This window comes from Panthera leo, chromosome B4 (assembly GCF_018350215.1).
Source record: "Panthera leo isolate Ple1 chromosome B4, P.leo_Ple1_pat1.1, whole genome shotgun sequence".
In the NCBI taxonomy this organism is placed as follows: Eukaryota; Metazoa; Chordata; class Mammalia; order Carnivora; family Felidae; genus Panthera; species Panthera leo.
Window position 1 is genome coordinate 44,166,871 of NC_056685.1, and position 21,781 is coordinate 44,188,651.

General features: G+C 36.0%; 1 protein-coding gene across 1 annotated transcript; it reads right to left on the bottom strand.

The window, feature by feature from the left end:
* Positions 1-13: 13 nt before the first annotated feature.
* On the bottom strand, positions 14-20,020 carry LOC122225345 (NKG2-A/NKG2-B type II integral membrane protein-like). The gene is made up of 8 exons (XM_042948279.1): positions 19,833-20,020; positions 19,425-19,519; positions 18,918-18,971; positions 18,285-18,436; positions 10,177-10,280; positions 9,840-9,921; positions 2,176-2,276; positions 14-191 (listed from the first exon to the last, which is right to left on the bottom strand). Exons 1-8 carry the CDS (start codon positions 20,018-20,020, stop codon positions 14-16), a joined length of 954 nt encoding a protein of 317 aa, XP_042804213.1.
* Between the last annotated feature and the right edge of the window lie 1,761 nt (positions 20,021-21,781).

Genomic DNA, 21,781 nt, shown 5'->3' on the forward strand with positions numbered 1-21,781 from the left:
GCTGACGACATTGCTAGTCCAGTGACACCGGGTGGCGTTCAGGGTGAGGGATACTCCTCATTTGCAGTTGAACAATATAAAATCTGGTACTAACTTGTGTAGAGATTGAAATAAGTGTTTCATGATAGAATAAATGTTTTTTATTTACAATAATAGCATAATACTGATTGGAAAACATGTAAAGCACTAAACTAGTGAAGAAGAAAGGAATTCATGAATAATAGTGTCCTCATTAGGGTAAGGTCAGATTCCACAGACGTATTTCAACACTATTAGAATAACCAGAGTAATTAAAATACTGTATTTGAAAAAAGTGTTGTATCAATTTTGACAATGTTAAAACCCATTACTGGTTAAAAATTAAGTCCCCTAAGATGGGAGAATATAATTTTTAGCACATATAGGAATTTCCTGTTGCAAATGACTTTTATTTGTGGTTTGAAATTGTGTTTCTAAAAAGTAATGCACTGCTATCAAAGTGATATTTTATTTTGAACATCTGCGGATTTCTGAGAATTGTTAAATTTAAGAAGAAATAATTCATATGTTGCAAAATGTTACATGACACACTAAAATTGCCCAGAGCAGGAACAATAGTGAAAACAAAAAGAAACAAAGCATTTTTTACAAGAGGACTTAAAATCAGAGTGACAACTGATTTAATGGCAAAGATATGAAACCATAAAATGATAAATAATAGAGTAGATCATTTATGGAAGAACACAGTTGTTACAAACTTCTAGAAAGGTCTATGATTTCAAAGGCAGGGTAACCCTAGTTGTATAGTTATACTAAAACTCACATAAATGTAATTTCAGACTTCAGTCAAGGAGCAATGCAGTCAGTGATCTCTGGAATTATTCCTGTCTCTCCAAGTACAAAGTATCACCTTCAGAAATTATTTCGTCGGGCACCTGGGTGGCTCAGTCAACTGAGCGGTTGGTCGAGCGACCAACTTTCGCTCAGGTCATGATCTCATGGTTCGTGGGTTCGAACCCCATGCGGGGCTTGTGCTGACTGCTCATAGTCTGGAGCATTCTTCAGATTCTGTGTCTCCCTCTCTCTGTCCCTCTCCTGCTCATTCTGTGTCTCTCTCTGTCTCTCAAAAATAAATAAACATGAAAAATTTTTAAAAAATTAAAATTAAAAAGATTTATTTCATGTCTAGCTATCTGGTTTAGTAATCTAAAATAGGAATTAAAAGACGTACACTATAACGCATATAAAGCACTTAAACTCAATCTGAGTGGTCTAAGTTCTCAATAATGTGTTAGTGATTTAATTATTTTTATTAAAAAATTGTTTTGTTTCCTTTTGAGAGAGAGAGACAGAGAGTAAGACAGACCGTGAGTGGGGAGGGTTAGAGAGAGTAAGACACACAATCTGAAGCAGGCTCCAGGCTCTCTGCTGTCAGCACAGCATCTGATGTAGGGCTCGAACTCACAGTGAGATCATGACCCCCGCCAAATTTGGACGCCCAACCAGGAGCCACTCAGGAGCCCCTATTTTAATTATTTGTAACACAGTACCCATTTATCATTACTGATTCATATCATTTAGACCATGTAACAATTCATTGCATAAGAGCGTCTTTCAGTATTGAATATCTTTCTTGGCCAAATTTTGTTTTATTTTATAAAAAGTCTTTGGAATGTTTATAGTTAAGTTTAAATTAGCATTTTTACACAAGGTACCTCATTTGTGTTTTATGAAGAATAAAACTGCTTTCATTTATTGAAATAAATGTATGAGGAATTCCATTTGACCTTTATGGTATAATGGATTAATTTTAGGGATTTATTTTTAAAGACTGGACCAATGTCGAATATATATAATATATTCTTGATAACAACTGATGACAAATCCAAATCATGTGTTCTTTGTCCTGATGCTTCTGTGATCTCACCTTAAATTATATTGATTTGCAAACCTATGCATAGGTATATGCATGTGTTGTTAATGACTTCTCCACAGGCAAGAATTTGAATATTGTAAGATCTCTAATGTATCTCATACTCATTCTTGTTTGTTACCCTGAATTGTTGGAATGCAGATACCAATGTTCTCTGTGATTTCATTGTATATTAGCTGTGCCTCAGATGCATCCCACCAGCATTTATAATCTCCCACTCACTGGGGTGACTACTAGAAAGGCAGGACCATGGTGACACATACCTTCTGTTAGCCAGACAGTCATGCATCATCCAGAGGGAATCAGGTTCCTCCCGTAACCAGACAGTATCTGTGGTCTTCACAGCCTGCCGGCCCTGTGAGAGCTGAGAGTGAAGCAATAGTGGAAAAAGTAGATTTCTCATCAATGTGTCACTTCAAATTTGAACAGGAAATTCGTGCCCTTGGGCTATTTTGAAGACACTTTATCTCCTCACACACCTCCAGAATGTAGAGGCTTTGAGCTTGCAGTGTGGCATTTCATTTGTCCTTCAGCAAATGCTTCTGACAAATTTTATGTTCCACGAGATGCTGGGGTCAGAGACTTAACCACCCAGGCTGTTCACTTACTTCCATCTGAATGACAAACACTGAGGACTTAGGCCTTGTGTAAAATATCTTAGAGGCTTATGTTTTACTTTTAGGCAAATTTGCTACATCTACATATTATGTATTTCTTTTTCTTTTTTTTTTTAATTTTTTTTAACGAGCCACGCAGGGGCCCTGTATTTCTTTTTTTTATGCCCTTGATATGTCATTTCTATTTCACTGAAAATATTCTAAAATCAGCAACCCGTAGACGGGTGTTTAATTATATTTGACACTAAGAGTGAAAAATGACTATGTTTTTAATTTTTTTGCCACTGCCATAAAGACATCAATTTCTGAATGGATCTTCTCAAATTCTACCTTCATTTTGAATATACCCACATTACATTTGTATTATTTGTAAATAGGTTATTAAAGTTTCTGCTGGAAAAAATAAATGCCTGAAGGAATGATAAAACATTGAATAATATTGAGCCATAGCACCATTCCAGAGATTTGAATGTTAAATAATTATTCATGCTATTTACTTATTCATTCTCCAATGGAAACTACGTGTCTGTGTTTAAATAAGAATATTTGCTATAAACAAACAAACAAGCAAAAAACCTAAGTCTAACTGTATAGGAGGAAATTAATGAATGTTTAACAATTTCACTTAACTCGAAATATTGGTGTAGGGCAGAGAATGTACTTTTAAAGACAATTAAATAACATGAACATCCAAGCAATAAAACTTTACCTCTAATTATATCTAAATTACCCACTTTGCATCAATGAAATTCTTTTCCTTTGTTTTCATTGTTGGATTTGATTTGCTAATAATTTTGGACATATCCATGTGTATGTTTCCTTTGGTGTGTAGTTATGTTTTTTTGTGTGTGTTTGGCAAAATGGTTCACAATACTATTTTCATTTTCATGTATTTATTTTTCCAGATGTATAGTTGACATGTGATATTACATGAACTTCAGGTGTAGACATGATGATTCATCATTTATACACATTATGCTATGATCATCATGATAACTCATCGTGATCACCCATCACCATACAAAATTCATACAATGGTATGGACTCTATTCCTCCTGCTGTAATTTACATCTCTTTGAATTATTTATTTTACAACTGAAAGTTTATACCAGTTACTTTCTTTCGTTTCTTTCAGCCATCCCTCGTCCCCACTCCCCTACAGAAATCACAGCGTTGGTCTCTCTGTATATGAGTCTATTGTTTTGTTTTTTTATTTGTTGGTTTGTTTTTGTGTCGGCATCATTAGGTAAATCATATGGTATTTGCCTTTCTCTGTCTGACTCATTTCATTTAGCATAAAATCCTCTAGATCCATCAACTGTGTCAAAAATGAGGAAAACGTTTTGAGAAACCTCCATCCTGTTGCCCATTGTGACGACACCAATTTAAATTGTCACCAACAGTGCATAAGATTTCCTTTTCTCCACATGCACACCAATATTTGTTATTTCATGTTTTTGGATTCAGACATGTGGCAGGTGCTATCTCATTGTGGTTTTGATTTATGTTTTCCTGATGATTAGTGATACTGAGCATCTTTTCACATGTCTGTTGGCGATCTGCATATCTTCTTTCAGGAAATACCTATTCAGGTCCTTGGTCCATTTTTTAATCACGTGTTTGCATTCCTTTTGCGTTAAGATGTAGGAATTCTTCATATATTATGGATATTAACCCCTTGTCGCATATATCATCTCCCATTCGGTAGCTAGCCTTTTTGTTTTGTTGACGGTTTCCTTGGCTGGGGAAATGAATTGTGGTTTGTCATATTGTTTATTTTTCATTTTGCTGCCATTCTCTATAAAAACTGATCCAAAAGAATACCGATGAGACGATCTCCATGAGTTTATTGCCTATGCTTTCCTTAGGAGATATTGTTTCTGGCCTTACCCTTACCTCTTTAATTCATTTTAGGTTTCTTTTCGGTTTGGTATTAACAAGTAGTCCAGTTTGATTCTTTAACACATAGTTTTCCAGTTTTATAAACACCACTTACTGAAGACTCTCTTTTCCCTTGTGTCCCTTCTTGCCTTCTTGTCACATATCAATTGACCATAGGGCACAGATTAATTTCTGGGCTCTCTATGCCTTTCCTTTGATCTGTATGTCTACTGTTTTCCCATAATGCTTGGATTGCTAGAACTTTGTAGGAGTTTGAAATGTAAGAGCATGTTTCTTCCAGTTTTGTTCCACTTTCTAATGATTGCTTTGGGTATTCAGAGTTTCTTGTAGTTCCATACAAAGTTTCAGGTAATTTATTCTAGTTCTGTGATAATGATATTGGTATTTTCATAAGGATTACATTGAATCTATAGGTCATTTTGCATCATTGGGATATTTTCACAATATTATATTTTCCATTCCATAAGCACAGTATATATCTTCTTATTTATTTATTTGTGTCATCCTCAAATTTCTTCTAACAATAGCTTAATTTTCAACATATAAAAATTTCACCTCCTTGATTGAAATATTCTTTGGTAATTGATTCTTATAAATGTAATTATAAATGCGATTGTTTCAATTTCTCTTTCTCACAGATTATTACTACTGTATAACATCCAAAAGATTTCTATATATTGATTTTGTTTCCTGCAACTTGACTGATTTCACCTATTATTTCTAATAGGTTACTTTGGTGTAGTGTCTCTTTTTTTTTCTAGAAAATTAAGTCATCTGCCAATAGTGACTGCTTTGCATTTTCTTTATTAGCATGGATGTCTTTTACTGATTTTTCTTTCCAGATTTCTGTGTCTAGGACCTCCAGGACTGTGTTGAATAAATGGTAAGTGTGGACTTCCTGGTCTTGATCCTGATCTGAAAGGAAAAGCTTTTGGCTCCTCACTGTTGAGAATGATGTTAGTTGTGGGCTTGTAACATATGAACTTTATTATATGGAGGGAAATTCCTTCTCTGCACACTCTGGGAAGTTTTTTCTATAAATGGATATTTAATTCTGTCAAGTGCTTTCTCTGCATCTCTTGAGACGACCACATGATTTTGATGTTTCAGTCAATTAATGTTGTGTGTCAAGTTGATGGATTTGCGGGTCTTGAAGAATCCTTGCATAAGTGGAATAAACCCATGTAATCATGGTGTTTGAACCTTTTCTTGTATTGTGAAATTCAGTTTGCTAATATTTGAGTGAGGATTGTTGCATGTTGATTAGGGATATTGGCGTATACTGTGGGGTGTGTGTGTGTGTGTGTGTGTGTGTGTGTGGTGTGTGTTTGGTATCCTTGTTTGGTTTTGGTTTTGGGGTAACTCTGTCTATATGGAATGAATTTGGTAACTTTCCATTGTCTCTGCACTGAGTGTGGAACCTGCTTGAGATCCTCTTTCTCTCTCTCTCCTGTTCCTCTCCCTTTTCAAATGCTCTCTCTCTCTCTCCCCAAGATAAAAATAAATAATTAAATAATATAAAACTAATGTTTTCTTGTTGTTCTGCTTGCATGATTTCTACTACCTGTCTTCCAGCTAGTTGATCCTTCTGCATCACCTAATCTGTTATTGATTCATTCTAATGTCGTTTTAAATTTCCATCGTTGTACTCTTCAGGTCTGATTGTTTGTTTGTTTGTTTTTAATTTTCCATTTCTTTCTTGAAGTTCTCACTGTGTTCATCTACCCTTCTCTTGGGTTTGGTGAGCATGTTGATGACCATTACTTTGAACTGGTTATCAGGTAGATGGCTTTTCTCCATGTTATGTCCATCTTTTTCTGAGATTTTATCTTTTCTTTCATTTGGAACATATTTCTCTATCTCCACATTTTGTTTGACTGCTTCTTTCTATATATAGGTAGGATTCATACAAAGCATTAATCAAAGATGCCAAATAATGTAAAATTCACTATGTCTTCTAAAGTTGGAGGTACTTATATCTATTATTCCTGCATTTATTCACATTTATGTTTAAATTAAATAATTTATATTATCCTTTGTTACACAGAAAAGATGGGTTCCCATTTTTGGCTTTTAACTTTAATGAAATCTATGCCTAGCAGTGTAAAAAACACCACACTCAAAATGACTCAAAATAATATGGGTACTTAGAATTTACTTTTTATGATATCAAGTATCTAACTATTTCTAATAATGGCAAACCAGGTGACTTAGGAACGACGGATGAATTAGAAATGAACAAAAAGTGAAAATATCTTTGGAATATGATGGCAAGGTGAATTAGTTTTCAAGGACTCTTTTTAAAATAACTTCATTTATTTTGAGGGTGAGAGAGGGAGAGAGAGAAAAGAGGGAGAGGCAGAGAGAGGGAGAGACAGAATCCCAAGCAGGCTCCATGCTGTCAGTGCAGAGCCTGATGTGAGGCTCAGTGTCGTGAACCAGGAGATAATGAACTGAGCAAAATCAGGAGTCAGACACTAAACCGACTCAGTCACCCAGGGGCCCCCATAGATTTATCTCCAACTTTACACCCATTAATTACCAGAAAACAAAATGTTAATATTAGTAAATTTGGGACAAGAGATTTTGAATACACAGCTCCGTCCTCTCTGAATTCCGGGAGCCAAAATAACAAGCCCAATATGTACAACACCTATGCATATTCTGACAAGGTAGACACAGAGAAAATTACCAATTTGATCTTGATATCCCTGACTTCTGTGTGATTCTTTCTATTCTCAATTTATTCTTAATGATCATCTCCCTAATAATGTTCCATATTTATATATCTCCAGTGGTGTTGGTGGATCCCCTAACCCAAGCTCATAAATAATTTCCATGGCTTCTTATGGGTATAAGTAATAATTTTTGCACTGTTTTATGTATGTATTAGAAATGTAAAAAATACTTTGGGAGAAAACTGGGAGGTGTTCTACATCAGAATGTATTCAGCAGCATCTCTTATATTTCTCCATTCTTTATGGTAACAGATGTATATGTGTGGATGGGATACTTCAACAATGGAAGGGAAAGGACATTTCAATCCCTTCTTCACCTTGGACCCTGTAGGATCCCCAAATCTACTAATCAAACAGGCTATCGTGTCACAGCTTGAAAATCCCCTTCAAATTCTTCAAATCCAAAAGAGACAGTCTTTACATATGTCCAAATAACAGACTTTGTGAGGAGACTGGGGTTCTTGGCCAATAAGGGAAAGAACAGTAATTGAGACTTGATTTCAAAATATGAAACACATATATGGAAGAAATTACTCTAGTGTCCATACATGATGTGTCTTGAATTTCTTACCTTTTTGAATGCAGATTTCTCTGGTGTATATGGTCAAAATGATTGTCTGATTACATTTCTCATATCCTGCTATTTCACTGGGTGGAAGGAAGAAGACAGAACACCAGTTTTTTTGGAAAATGGCCTTTACTGAATATTGGGAAAAGCAAAGTACAAAGAGATCACAGACAGGAAGAACTTAATGTTCTTAGGCTTTATTTCAAGGATCAATAGGCATCATATTGTTTATTTTTATTTATTCCTACATAAGTTGTTACAATTAAGATCATCATGTCACAGGTGATGGCACAAAAGCATCAAGCTCTTAAGCCAAAACGACTGAGATCTAGTGAACACTCATGGGCCAAGTGGAACTGTTCAAATACTCTTCAAGTAACTATGAATAAGATACTATTTCTTATATTCCCTCTTATATTTGAATTAGGGTAGAAATATCTCTGAATCATTATCAAATTACTCAAGTTTGTCTTGAATTCTGGCAACAACTAAACATTTGACTGACACTGATTTCTGTACACTTTAATTTTTTGTTTCCTCTTTTACTGAACATTTTTTTTTGCCTCAAACTATTTTTTAGCACGGTTGTAAAGACTGACAAAGGTGTGTGCATAAAAACATTAAAAAAATAAATCTTTTCCAAAATATCTGAATCCTTATGAGGAAAACAACATGTAAGACACTGGTTATTATCCAATTAGAAACCAATGTCTACCTCGAAATGAGTGTAACCTTTGATAGTGTGGCACCCAGAGAGATTCAGAGAGTGCACTTTGGTTCCATTCTCAGAGGAAGTAGGCCGATCTGAATGGCTCTTACACAGAAACCCTGTGGTTGTTCTATGATAATCCTGGGGGTCCGTTCATTTAGTACTCTCAGCTCCAAATCCACCCTCTGTGCCCTGTTCTCAGATAACGGTGGAAGATCCTATCCATTTACTCTCTTGTCATCTCACAGGAAATTGACCCTTGTCAGTAAAAGACAATGGAGAGACAGTGCAGCTGAAAGGGCTCTTCTTCCTGGCTTCATGGTGTTTTCTCTCCTTTGGCCGCCATGGCTTGGTTGCCAGTGGCAGTCTTGCAGGAAGTCACGTGTATTCGTCCCACAGCAAGTTCTTGTAGGCAATCTGTCAGTTTCCTGTCTTCTGGTCTTGTCTCCCGATGCTCTGACAGGGAGGTGTTCCTGTGTGCCAGTCACAGCCTGAGATCCTTCCTCACCAAGTTCAGCCCGTGGAGTGTGGAGGTGCTCTGTCCCAGGTCATTTCAGTGAGCCTGTCAGCCATGAAGCTTTGGTAGCCACATCATCTTCAATTACATCTGAATCCCATCTTCAGAGAGTAGGCCTGGCTTCAGTGATCTGTCCTTTAATTCTAGGATATTCTTTGTAATTTTCTTTAACCAGTATCCTTTCCTCTTTGTAAGCTTTCCCTTGTAAGTAGATAATTGTTTACTTCAAGTGTCCCTTGTTTCTGTCTCCTGACTCATTTATGGCTGAAAACCTTGTCACCCTGGGTGGTTCATTCTTTTTTTGAGGTCCTTTAAGGGCTAGGACAAATTAATTAACTTGGAAATACAAATGGAATTATTCATTTTGTTGAGAATTTTTACAGTAATGTTATGATTTGTATATATATGTATATATATACATATGTATAATTAATTTTACTAAATAACAAAAGCTTAAAAAATAAATAATATATACCTGAGTATATATTTTTTACATTAATATAATTAAATTTGAAAAACAGTTCTATAACACAAAGAATGAAGCCTCAGTTACACTTTGGACTTTGGGTGATATATATGCATTGATGCAGATTCATCCTTGATAACAAATGAAACATTCTAGGGAGTGAGGGTGATAATGGAAGGGGCCATGCACGTGTGCAGACAGGGGCAATAGAGGGTTCTCTGGAACTTCCTTTAAGTTTTGTTGTGAATCTAAAATTACACTAAAAAATATTATCTTCAAAATGTGCAACGAAAACAATTGTATGGTTGTTGAAGTAATGAGTGATGGATTCCTTATCAATGGTTAAATAGCATTATACCGAAATGAGGTAACTAAAATGCCTGGTGCTTACACACATATGGTCTTATTACTGAGCACGGTGAAAAATAAATTTTTTTTAGACGAAAATCGATATATGGACAATTCTTGTCAATCTCTGAAGATACTGACAACCTGAAATACAGAGCATTATATCTCATTAATCTTACCATAAGATTACTTATATCTCTTACTATGTACCACAGTATTTTGAGGAATGAACCATCCATTTTGACTCATACTTATATATCTCCATCTCAAGATTTCCCATACCATTTTTCTCTGGAAAACCTTCAACTACTGTGTTTATCCGATTGTTCACACATTGTTGTTTTGTATCTAAGAACAATTCTTGTGAAGCATAACATCAAAAGTTTTCAAGGGACTTACACTTCGGAAGAAAACGTTAAGGCTTTTGACTGCACAGATGAACTATGATGGCTTCTATTGGAGCCTCTAATCCATGTTGTAGCAGAGAGTAAATTCAATAAAAACTATGAGAAAACAAATTTTACTGGAAGTCAAATACACGCTCTTATACTCATTTGAAGTCTGTAATAACAAATAAAAGTTCATCCTTTCTTCCTTTATAGAAACTTTCAAATTATAATATAATGTTATGCCCTGGACACGAAACTATAAAATTATCTTAGTAGGATTAAGTGAAGAGGACAAACTGACCGTGAAAACAATTTCAGAGTTTAGAAAATGGACCAAAGGTTAGTAAGTTATGAAATATGTACAGTGGAGATTCAAGTCAGAAGCACATTTGTCATCTTCTCGCCTAGGATGCTCCCGTGTCTCCCCACCTGCCCACCCCTGGCTCAGTGATAAGAAGACTGAAGCTGTTACAACTGGGAGAAACTGCAAAGAGCAAGGGTGCTGGCGCCACAGGGGGAGACCTGATCAGCGCTGGGGATGGGGACGGGTACCCATTGAATTTCAGCTCCAAGTGCTGATTTCACTCGGAAATGATGAAGAAAACCCATACTTGTGCTGGTCAGAGGTTGTGGTGTTTGTGTCAAGCACTGTGACCCCCATAAATATAATGGAAAGACACTGGATGTGAGAATATAACGGAAGTGTTGACATTAGCTCTCCAACACTCTTAGCTTATGGAAAAAATAGACACACATGGAGAGGAGACCAAGAGGAACCCAGGAGAAAGTAAGAGCACAAGGACACTTGGGAACTGAGAGTAAAGGTCTGAACAGTCCCCTCCCGCATTCACACACAGGCACTGAGGTCACACTGCAGAACGTGGAAGCTGTACTGACCTGCAGTGTTTGAACACATCCTTTCTTAAAAACAAAACAAAAACAAAAAAACTAGTAATTAACATCAAGGATTCAAAGTCACAAGGTCATAAAAGAAAGCAGTAAGAACATGGAAAAGTTGAAGAAAACTATCAGCAAACAGACTTTAGTGGAGAAGATGCTGCCATAAAGTTTTTACAACAAAACAATATACTAAATCTAGGAAAAATGAAACAATGCATATTTACTACACTATACTTTTAAAAATGTCTACATAAAAAGTTAAGAAATGTGAAGAGAAATTGGAAAATGTCTTCCAATGAAGGGAAAGCATAGGTCAATAGAAACTTCTAATGGGGTGATTGTTGCACATATTAGAAAAAGCATTGAAAAGTCCTATTTATAAAGATATGTAAACTCTACAGAAAACTTAGTTGAAATAAATACATGAACATGTGATGTCAGTAATTTAGCAAGTAGGAAAAATCAATAGAGAAATAAAAGTATATGAAGAAACCACAGAGGATCTGAGTGAACAAATACATACCTGAAATGGAAAATTCACTAAATTTTCTCTGCAGAAAATTTGGGATGTGGTAGAAAAGAACTGATGAATTTAGAGGTGTAAAAAAATTTATTTATACCTTAAGATGAGACAGAAAAAAGAGAAGAATTTACAGAATTCAGAGACTTTCAAAACAGTTTCAGGAAAGCCAGCGTAGGTCTAAGTAGAATATGAGAAGAACAACAGAGGCAGAAAAAAAAAACAGGACAACAATCTTAAGGCATGACGAATGAACAGCTTACTAATATCATTTAAAATATTTATAGACACCAGAGACTTAACAAACTGCTAACAGAATGAGCACGTACAAATCCACGTCTCATGACATCATAATGAAATGACCAAAGAACACTGGCAAATACATACAAAGAAATACAAACTCTTGAGGGAAGAGAGTGGATTGTGAAGTGACTTAGTCACTGTGAAATCAGGGATGGGTGACATGTCTTCACCTCCATTAGCCTTACGCCACATTATCTAGGACAGAATCCGTATCCCTTCCCTGCACACTAGTTCCGACTGGAACGGGACACAAGCAGTAAGATGAAGGGACAGAAAGACACAGACCCTAAATCCCCCATGGAAACAATACCTTAAAAATATCCAGACACAAACCTACATATAATCGGTCTAATCAGGTTTGATAAGGATGCCAGAACAATTCAATAGGGAAACAATGGATCTTTTCTGAAGGGTGTTTGGAAACTGTCTTCCCACATGCAGAAGAATGAAGTTGGATGTTTACATTTACACCATATACTAAAATTAACTTGAAATGAACTAAACACATAAATGGAAGATGTAAAACTATAAAGTTCCTCAAAGAGAAAAAAGGGGGGGGATAATAAACAGCATTGTAATTGGGAATGATTTCTTGGCTAGGCCACCAAAACCACAGAACACAAAGGAAAGGTCCATTGTAGACAACTGGGCAATATCAACCTGAAACATTCCTTAGCATTAAAAGGCATGATCAGCAATGAAAACACAGAGTGGAGAAAAACACTTGCAAATCATATCTAAAACAAGGGAATCATATTAAAATATACAAGGAATCTACAAGTCAGTAACGACTACAGCAAACACCAAAAATCACAACGAAAAAGTGGGCAAAGAAATGAAATACACAAACTTGCAAGGAATATATACAAATAGTGAAAAATCATATGAAAAGATGCTCAATATCGCTAATGAGCAGAGAAATGCAAATCAAATTCGCTATGAGTTATCACCTTATACTCATTATGATGGATACAACACACATACACACACACACACACACACACACACACACACACACACACACAGAAATGTGTCCGGGCGCCTGGGTGGCTCAGTTGGTTAACATCTGAATCTTGGTTTTGGTTCAGGTCATGATGTCACAGTTTGTGGGTTTAGCCCCGCATCAGGTTTTGTGTTGATGGCATAGATCTGGTTTCAGATGCTCTCTCTCTCCCTCCTTCGACACCTCCCCTGCTTGCTCTCTCTCTCTCTCTCTCTCAAAATAAGTAAATAAACATTTCTTAAAAATGTGTCAGTGAGGAGGTCGAAAAGGAGGAGACCCACACATGGTTGTTGGGAATGTAAATCAGTCAGCCGTTATGAAGACATGTATGGAGTTTCCTCAAGAATTAAAGATACAATTACCACATCATGAATCAGGAATCCCACATGTAGGAAACTATCTAAAAGAATTGAAAGCAAGATCTCAAAGATTATATATATATATATATATATATATCCATGCTCACTGCAGCAATATTCATAAAAGCCACGTGATAGAAGCAGCACAAATGTCCACTGATGGATGAGTAGAAAAGAAAGCGTAATATACACATAACACTGTAATATTGTTCAGCTGTAAAAAGGAAGGAAATCCTATCACCTGCTACAATATGGATGAAGCTCCAGGACATTATGCTAAATGAAATAAGCCAGTCATACATAGGAAATAAAAAATAAAATTCTATGATTGCACTTATATGAAGTATCCAAAGTAGTAAAAGTGATAGACAGAGCAAGTAGAATAGTGATTGCTCAGGGTTGAGGGGAAAGAGGAGAAGGGGAATTATTGTTCAGTGCGTTGAGTTCCCGTTTTACAAGGTGAAATTTCTAGATATCTTTTGGGCAACAATATGATAGTTAACACTCCTAACATGTGTGCTTATGTTGGTTAAGATGCATGATCTTGCGAAATGCAATGTTAGATGTGAGACTGTATGATTCCCACTATATGACCATCTGGAAAAAAACAAAATTATGGAGACAGTAAATAGATCAGTGGTTGACAGAGTTTAGGGGGAAGGAAGAATGGATAAGTGGAGCACAGAGCATTTTGAAGGATGGGAAACTATTCTGTATAACTCCATACGTGTCCTTATATATTTTTGCAAACTTTTAAAATGCACAACATCACGAGTAAACCTGAGAGTAAACAATGGACTTTGGGTGATAAAGATGTGTCAGTACAGGTTTATCAGTTGTAGCAAGTGAACCACCCACTGAGGGATTTATCACATTCTCACATTATCACATTTATCACATTAGCAAAGAAGATCAATTGATGTGATTTCCGTGAAACAGAAGGTAAATGATAAAACTAATATTTATTTTCATTTTAAAAAAACCTTTATAAAAGGTTGACTGGGAGGTTCCTTTGGTTGACTGTCCAACTCGTGATTTGGGCTCAGGTCATGATGTCAGGGTTTGTGAGTTTGAGCTCCGCATTGGGTTCTGCACTGACAGAGAGGAACCTGCTTGGTAGTTTTTCTATCTCCATCTCTCTCTCTCTCTCTCTCTCTCTCTCTCTCTCTGTGTGTGTGTGTGTGTGTGTGTGTCTCTCTCTCTCTCTGTCCCTCTCCCATGCACTTTCTCTCTCACACAAAATAAATAAATAAATAATAAACATTGAATGAAACCTTTAGAAAGATAGAAATGAATAGGAAACATCCATGCAACGATCCTGAATAGGTAGCATAACTCTGAAAATGAACTTGAATAAATTCACAGTTTAAAGAAGGACAATTTTGTGGGCACCTGGGTAGATCAGTCATTTGTGCTTCTGACTCTTGATTACTGCTCATGGTTCCTGAGATGGAGCTCCAGGTCAGGCTCTGTGCTGACACCATGGACCCTGCTTGGGATTCTCTGCCTCTCTCTCTCTCTCTCTCTCTCTCTCTCTCTCTGCCCCTCCCTCTGCTGGCATTCTCACTCTCTCCAAATAAATTAATAACCATTTATAATAAAAAAAGATTATGTTTCAAGTACAAAACAGACATAAAAATACATAAGGACTGGGGCGCCTGGGTGGCTCAGTCGGTTAAGCGTCCGACTTCGGCTCAGGTAATGATCTCATGGTCTGTGGGTTCAAGCCCCGCGTCGGGCTCTGTGCTGACAGCTCAGAGCCTGGAGCCTGCTTCCGTTCTGTGTCTCCCTCTCTCTCTTCCCTCCCCCATTCATGCTCTGTCTCTCTCTGTCTCAAAAATAATAAACATTAAAAAAATACATAAGGACATTAATTAAACAGGTGAGAAAGTGCAACATTTGTACCCACACAATATGAAATGCACACTTGCACAAAAATGCAAAGTCATTCAGTGGAGAAAGTACAGTCTTTTCAACAAATGTTCTGCAAACAATGGACTATCAAATATGATTAATGATTATATGCTTTATACTACATTAAAGTGCTCAAAATTGATCACACATAAAAACGTTCAAATATTTTCTAAAAAACGCATGACCTACAGTTGGCCAGAGATTTGATAGAGTACCAAAAACACGATTCATAGAAGAAGAAATTGATGAAGTGTAGTTCATCCAGATAATATCTGATCTTGGAAGAGAAAAGACAGTCATAAACTTGTGAAGAAACATTTACAAACCATACGTCTAATAAAAGACTTGCTGCCAGTGTACATAAAGAATGTTCAAAATACAATGAAAAAAAGTAAAACTATTAGAAAATATTTCAATAGATATGACACCAAACACCATGTATAGACGCCAAGTGAGTACAGAAAAATGGACCAACACTATTAATCTTAGGAGCATTCAAATGAAAGCCACCCCACACCAGACTTTCTGTTCTGGAAAGATAAAGTGGATAGCCTTTTCCCTAGTCCTCCCACCAATACAGCTACAATCCCTGAACATTATACATAAGATGACATAAGATTCAGAAAGGTAACGAGAAAGCTGACAGATTGCAGCCCTGGAGACCCGAGGAATGGAATGGTGGTGAGCTCCCTGTAATTTCCCTCTACCTCACATAGTCTGGTGTCAGAGAGCCTAGCAAACCACAGACATCAACAGGTACACACCCAAGTCTCCAAAATATTTTTTCTCTCTGGTCAAAATAAGAGAAAAAAAAAGGCATGCTAGATAAACAGAAAAGTTTTAGACACTAACTGGGTGATTCTAATAAAAAAACCATGGACTACCCACGAAAAGAGTCAACAGGCATGCAAGAGAAATCAAGACATTCTCTGATCAAGGAACACTAAGAAAATGTATGACCACCAGACCCACTCTGGAAGAACTGCTAGAGAGAATACATTGTAAAAGAATGCATTTTGGATCATAAGGAAGAAAGAGAGCACAAATGTAAGAATAAAATTCTTACCAGGTATAATGGACTTTCCTTCACCTCCTGCATTTTTGAAATTGTTTGATATTTGAAGCAAAAATGTCAGTTGAAGCAAAGTTATAACATGCATGTGATTCTCCATGTAAGCAGAGAAATATTTAGGACACTTACAGTATAAATGGGACATGGTAATGGACCATAAAGGCAAGTAAGTCTCTACATTTTACTCGAACTGCTGTGGGCTGTGGTAGACTGTGTAGACTCTGATCTATGAATATACAATCATCTATATAAAGATATATAATATCTATATTACTTATATAAAGGAGATTAGAGCACATGTGTACATATATATATACCTTTATGTATATAAAGTTACTGATGAAGAAAAGACCTACTTTGCTATAAATGATGCTCCGTCAATGAGGTAATGATGTAGACATATACAACTTTCACTCTTATCTCACAGCCTCAGACATAAAGCATCACAAAAAATAAATTCTAATTGGATCATAAATCATAATGGAAAGTTAAAATATAAAGAAATAAAGAAAAAGGTAAATACAGGAAAATAATATAGGAAATTCTATTCATGAACTTTGGCTAACTTCTGAAATAGGTCCATAATACTCATTGTAACATACAAAACGTTAAGTAGGACCATGGTAACATTAAAATTCTGATCTTTAAAAGACTCCAATATGAGAGTAAAAATGCAGATGCAGGTATTTGCATCTTAAAAGCTCAAAAAAGAGCTCAGATCTAAAATATGACAAAGACTCCTGAGAAGTGAAAAGAAGACACCGTCCTGGAGAAATGGGCAAGAGACACAACCCAGCACTTCTCATTCTCACGAAAGAGAATAGCCTTGAGATTTACAACCCAGGAAAATGGTACTGTTTCTACCCATCAGAGCCTTTAATTAATTTTCCTGAGACTGCTGAGTTTTGGATCAAAGGCCTATTTGGTACAATGTATTTTACACAATAAAATAGAAAAATGTAGGGGTAATTTAGTATAGTGAAATATACACATATCTATGACTGTGTAATTTCCTGCTAACGCTTACAGAGAAGTGTAGTATAATTATACATGAATATGATTATGTTACACTTACACATTATTATTTTATTATGAAAACCATAGATTTATTTTAGATAAATATATAATATGTCACTATGTGCAATAAATGATTATCAATATGATATGTGGAGGAAGACATAGAAAAGACTTTTCCTAACATAATTATGCATAATACCCACTTACAAAAAAGGAACTAAATTTCTGAGAATGGTTTTTAAAATGTCATATTCATATGAGAGCAGTGAATATTCACAAACTGTAGAGAAGTGTGTTAATATAGATGGATTACAAGTAGCACCTGGGAGAGAAGGGAGACACACATAAAAATGCACCCTGAATGATTCCATTGATATACAGCCCCAAAATAAGCAGAGATATTTCATAAAAGGAAAATGGGCAGGCCTCATAAAGGCTCTAACCTTCAGTCTCATGATGTAATTTAGAATTGTGTGATTCTAACTACATTGTAATCAATGTGCACAATCATATGCCTAGTTTCCTTGATGTGTTGTAAAATTAAATAGTAAAGTTAATTTCAGACAAAAGAGCATTTATAGAAGCACAGGATCCTATGAAAAGCAAGAACTGGAAATTATCAAATGTACATTCAAGGTATAAAAATATAAATAATGTGTCATAGAGTCAAACCATGGAATATTAAAGACTTTAAAAGAAATAAACTACAAATACATACAAAACTATGGATGAATTCTACAAGCATAATATTAATTGCAAGCTTTTCCTTTTTAATTTTTTTAACATTTATTTATTTTTGAGACACAGAGAGAGAGCACGAGCAGGGGAGAATTAGAGAGAGAGGGAGACACAGAACCTGAAGCAGACTCCAGGCTCTGAGCTATCAGCCCAGAGCCCCATGTGGGGCTCAAACACAGGAACCTTGAGATCATGACCTGAGCCAAAGTCGGAGGCTTAATCCACTGAGCCACTCAGGAGCCCCATTTAATGACAAGCTTTTAATAGAATCTGGAAACATTTGAAAACTTACCTTGTCCTCTTCATCATCATAGTAGAGCAGGTTAGATTTCTTAGAAGTACAGGACGTCAAACTCTCCTTCCATGATTTTCTCTCAGTGCTAATGTAATAGCAATTGTTGGAATACGTAAACCACTCTTTCAGACAATGACAACAGAGACATGCTGGAGAGAGATAATACGAGATATTATCCAAAAAGCTTTGAATATTACAAAATGAAAATTTACATACTGTATATGGATACACGTATGTGTACCTACCATATTCATATACACTCACAAGCTGATAAAGTTAAAACAAAACACACACACACTCAGAGAAGAGTTAGGCTTTCATCTCTTAATTTATGTGCCCAAAAAGGAACCACAAAAATGTCCACATCTACATGTCCTGAGAGTCAGTGAACAAAATCATCTTTATGGAATGATTTATCTTTTATCATGTTATGGAAGGAGGAAATGTGAGGCAATTGTTAACAGCAGGTACCGTGGTTTTGAATGAGTATTTCCCCCTCAGTCCGGAGGTTCATTAAGCGATTTTTGAATTCACTTTTTCCAAAAGAATCTGTTATGATCTTTGCCTACTTGAAGATAAAGCTAAGATAGACACGAAACTAATAACACAAGTATGCAAGGGATGGTGTACCTTTCTGGATTGTCGTTTCCAGGGACGTTTTGTTCCGCTCTGATCCTTCAGTAGCTAGAACATTAAAGCAATTCTCAAAAAACATAATATTCAATGAAATAAATCATAATAATTTGAGTTTCCTAGTTTAAAATTGGGTGTGCTCTTTTACCAGAAAAATTGAATAAAGTAATGAACATGAGGGGGAAAACAATTCAAAAGCTTAAAGAACGAAACCTCACCATCTCTTACAATATTTCCTTTAAGCAATCTCAAGAATTAATGTGCATTTCACCATAAAGTCTCTTGTATGACTTGCCTTTGAGTTATTAAATCTAAATATGTGTTTAATTCTGCCTAAACTTATTCTGTTATTTCTACTTTAGATAAACTCTAAATAATCATTCCACATTTAGAGCACACATGCATTAAAATGAGATAATAAATTCAAAGTGTTACACACTATGTCAAGGAACTAATGATCAGTAAGGTGAAAATTCCCTTTTAGTCATTCAAACACATACTTACAGGGGATAACAGCTATTGTTACCACAGTGGACATCAGGACGAGGCAGAGGATTCCCAAGATACCGGCAATGAGCTTCTCTGGACATGAAGGTGAGTAATAGGAAGAGAAATGCAAACACTGAGAAAGGATGCCTGGAAATAATCATTTACGACATATACAACAGGCAAGTGAACCGAAAATGCACTGGGAATCACATACAATAACCTGCACCTCAAACCCATCACTATCATTGGAATCTTCCCTCAGAATATACCAATGCATTCAATTATAATACCATATTCCAACCTCCAGCTCTGGTCCTCACAAATGAAAACTATGAGAGATCACTTCCTACTCTTTCCCTATACCCCAACACCCCAACTTCAAATCCTAAAATAGACATATTTGTCTGTATTAAATGTTTTTTACCTTTGCAGGGAGAGTTCTTGCCATTCCCTTGAAGGGCCCGAGAAGCATTTTGAAGATTTAATTCTGCATAGGCTATCTCCTCCTCAGTTACTGAAATGGAACACTTCGTGCCCTTAGGTTGCACTTGCTGTCTTTTTGAGCCCTTAGCATGATGGAGTTCCACATAAGTCACGCCTTGGTTGTTCATGTCTGCAGCTGAGTAGTGTCAGCTACAACGTGGATGAAACTTCCCTGAAGGTCTTGATCAAGAGTGTGTGTCATGTGTTGATGACATTGCTAGTCCAGTGACACCGGGTGGGGTGCAGGGTGAGGGATACTCCACATTTGCAGTTGAACAATATAAAGTCTGGTACTAACTTGTGTAGAGATTGAAATAAGTGTTTCATGATAGAATAAATGTTTTTTATTTAGAATAATAGCATAATAATACTGATTGGAAAACATGTAAGGCACTAAATTAGTGAAGAAAGGAATTCATGAATAATAGTGTCCTCATTAAAGTAAGGTCAGATTCCACAGACATATTTCAACACTATTAGAATAACCAGATTAATTAAAGTGCTGTATTACAAAAAAGTGTTGTATCAATTTTGACAATGTTAAAACCCATTACTGGTTGAGAATTAGGTGCTCTAAGATTGGAGAATATTGTTTTTAGTACATATAGGAATTTCCTGTTGCAAACGACTTTTATTTGTGGTTTGAAATTGTGTTTCTAAAAAGTAATGCAGTGCTATCAAAGTGATATTTTACTTTGAACATCTGGGGAGTTCTGAGAATTGTTAAATTTTAGAAGAAATATTTCATATGTTGCAAAATGTTACATGACACACTAAGATTGCCCAGAGCAGGAACAATAGTGAAAACAAAAGGAAACAAAGCATTTTTTACAAGAGGACTTACCATCAGAAAGTGACAACTGACTTAATGGCAAAGATATGAAAGCATAAAATGATAAATAAAAGGACAGATCATTTATGGAAGAACACAGTTGCTACAAACGTCTATAAAGATCTACGATTTCAATGGCAGTTAGGGTAACTCCAGTTGTTTAGATATACTAAAACTCACATAAATTTAATTTCAGACCTCAGTCAAGGAACTGTGCAGTCAGTGAAGTCTGGAATTACTCCTGTCTCTCCAAGTACAAAGTATCAGCTTCAAAAATTATTTCGTGGGGCATCTGGGTGGCTCAGTCAACTGAGCAGTTGGTTGAGCGACCAACTTTCGCTCCGGTCATGATCTCATGGTTTCCGGGTTCGAACCCCATGCGGGGCTCTGTGCTGACAGCTCATGGTCTGAAGCATGCTTCAGATTCTGTGTCTCCCTCTCTCTGTCCCTCTCCTGCTCATTCTGTGTCTCTCTCTGTCTCTCAAAAATAAATAAACATTAAAAATTAAAAAAAAATTAAAAAGATTTCTTTCATGTCTAGCTATCTAGTTTAGTAATCTAAAATAGGAATTAAAAGACATACACTATAACGCATATATAGCACTTAAAATCAATCTGATTGGTCTAAGTTCTCAATAATGTGTTAGTGATTTTAATAATTTTTATTGAAACAATTTTTTTGTTTCCTTTTGAGAGAGAGAGACAGAGAGTAAGACAGACTGTGAGTGGGGGAGGTTTAGAGAAAGACACACAATCTGAAGCAGGCTCCAGGCTCCGTGCTGTAGCACGGAGTCTGAGGTAGGGCTCGAACTCACAGACCGTGAGATCATGACCCCCGCAGACTTTGGACGCCCAACTGACTAAGCCACCCAAGCGCCCCAATTGTAAATATTTTTAACACAGTAACCATTTATCATTACTGATTCATAGCATTTACACCATGTAACAATTCATTACACAAGAACATCTTTCAGTATTGAATATCTTTCTTGGCCAAGTTTTGTTCAATTTTATAAAAAGTCTTTGGATTGTATATAGTTAAGTTTAAATTAACATT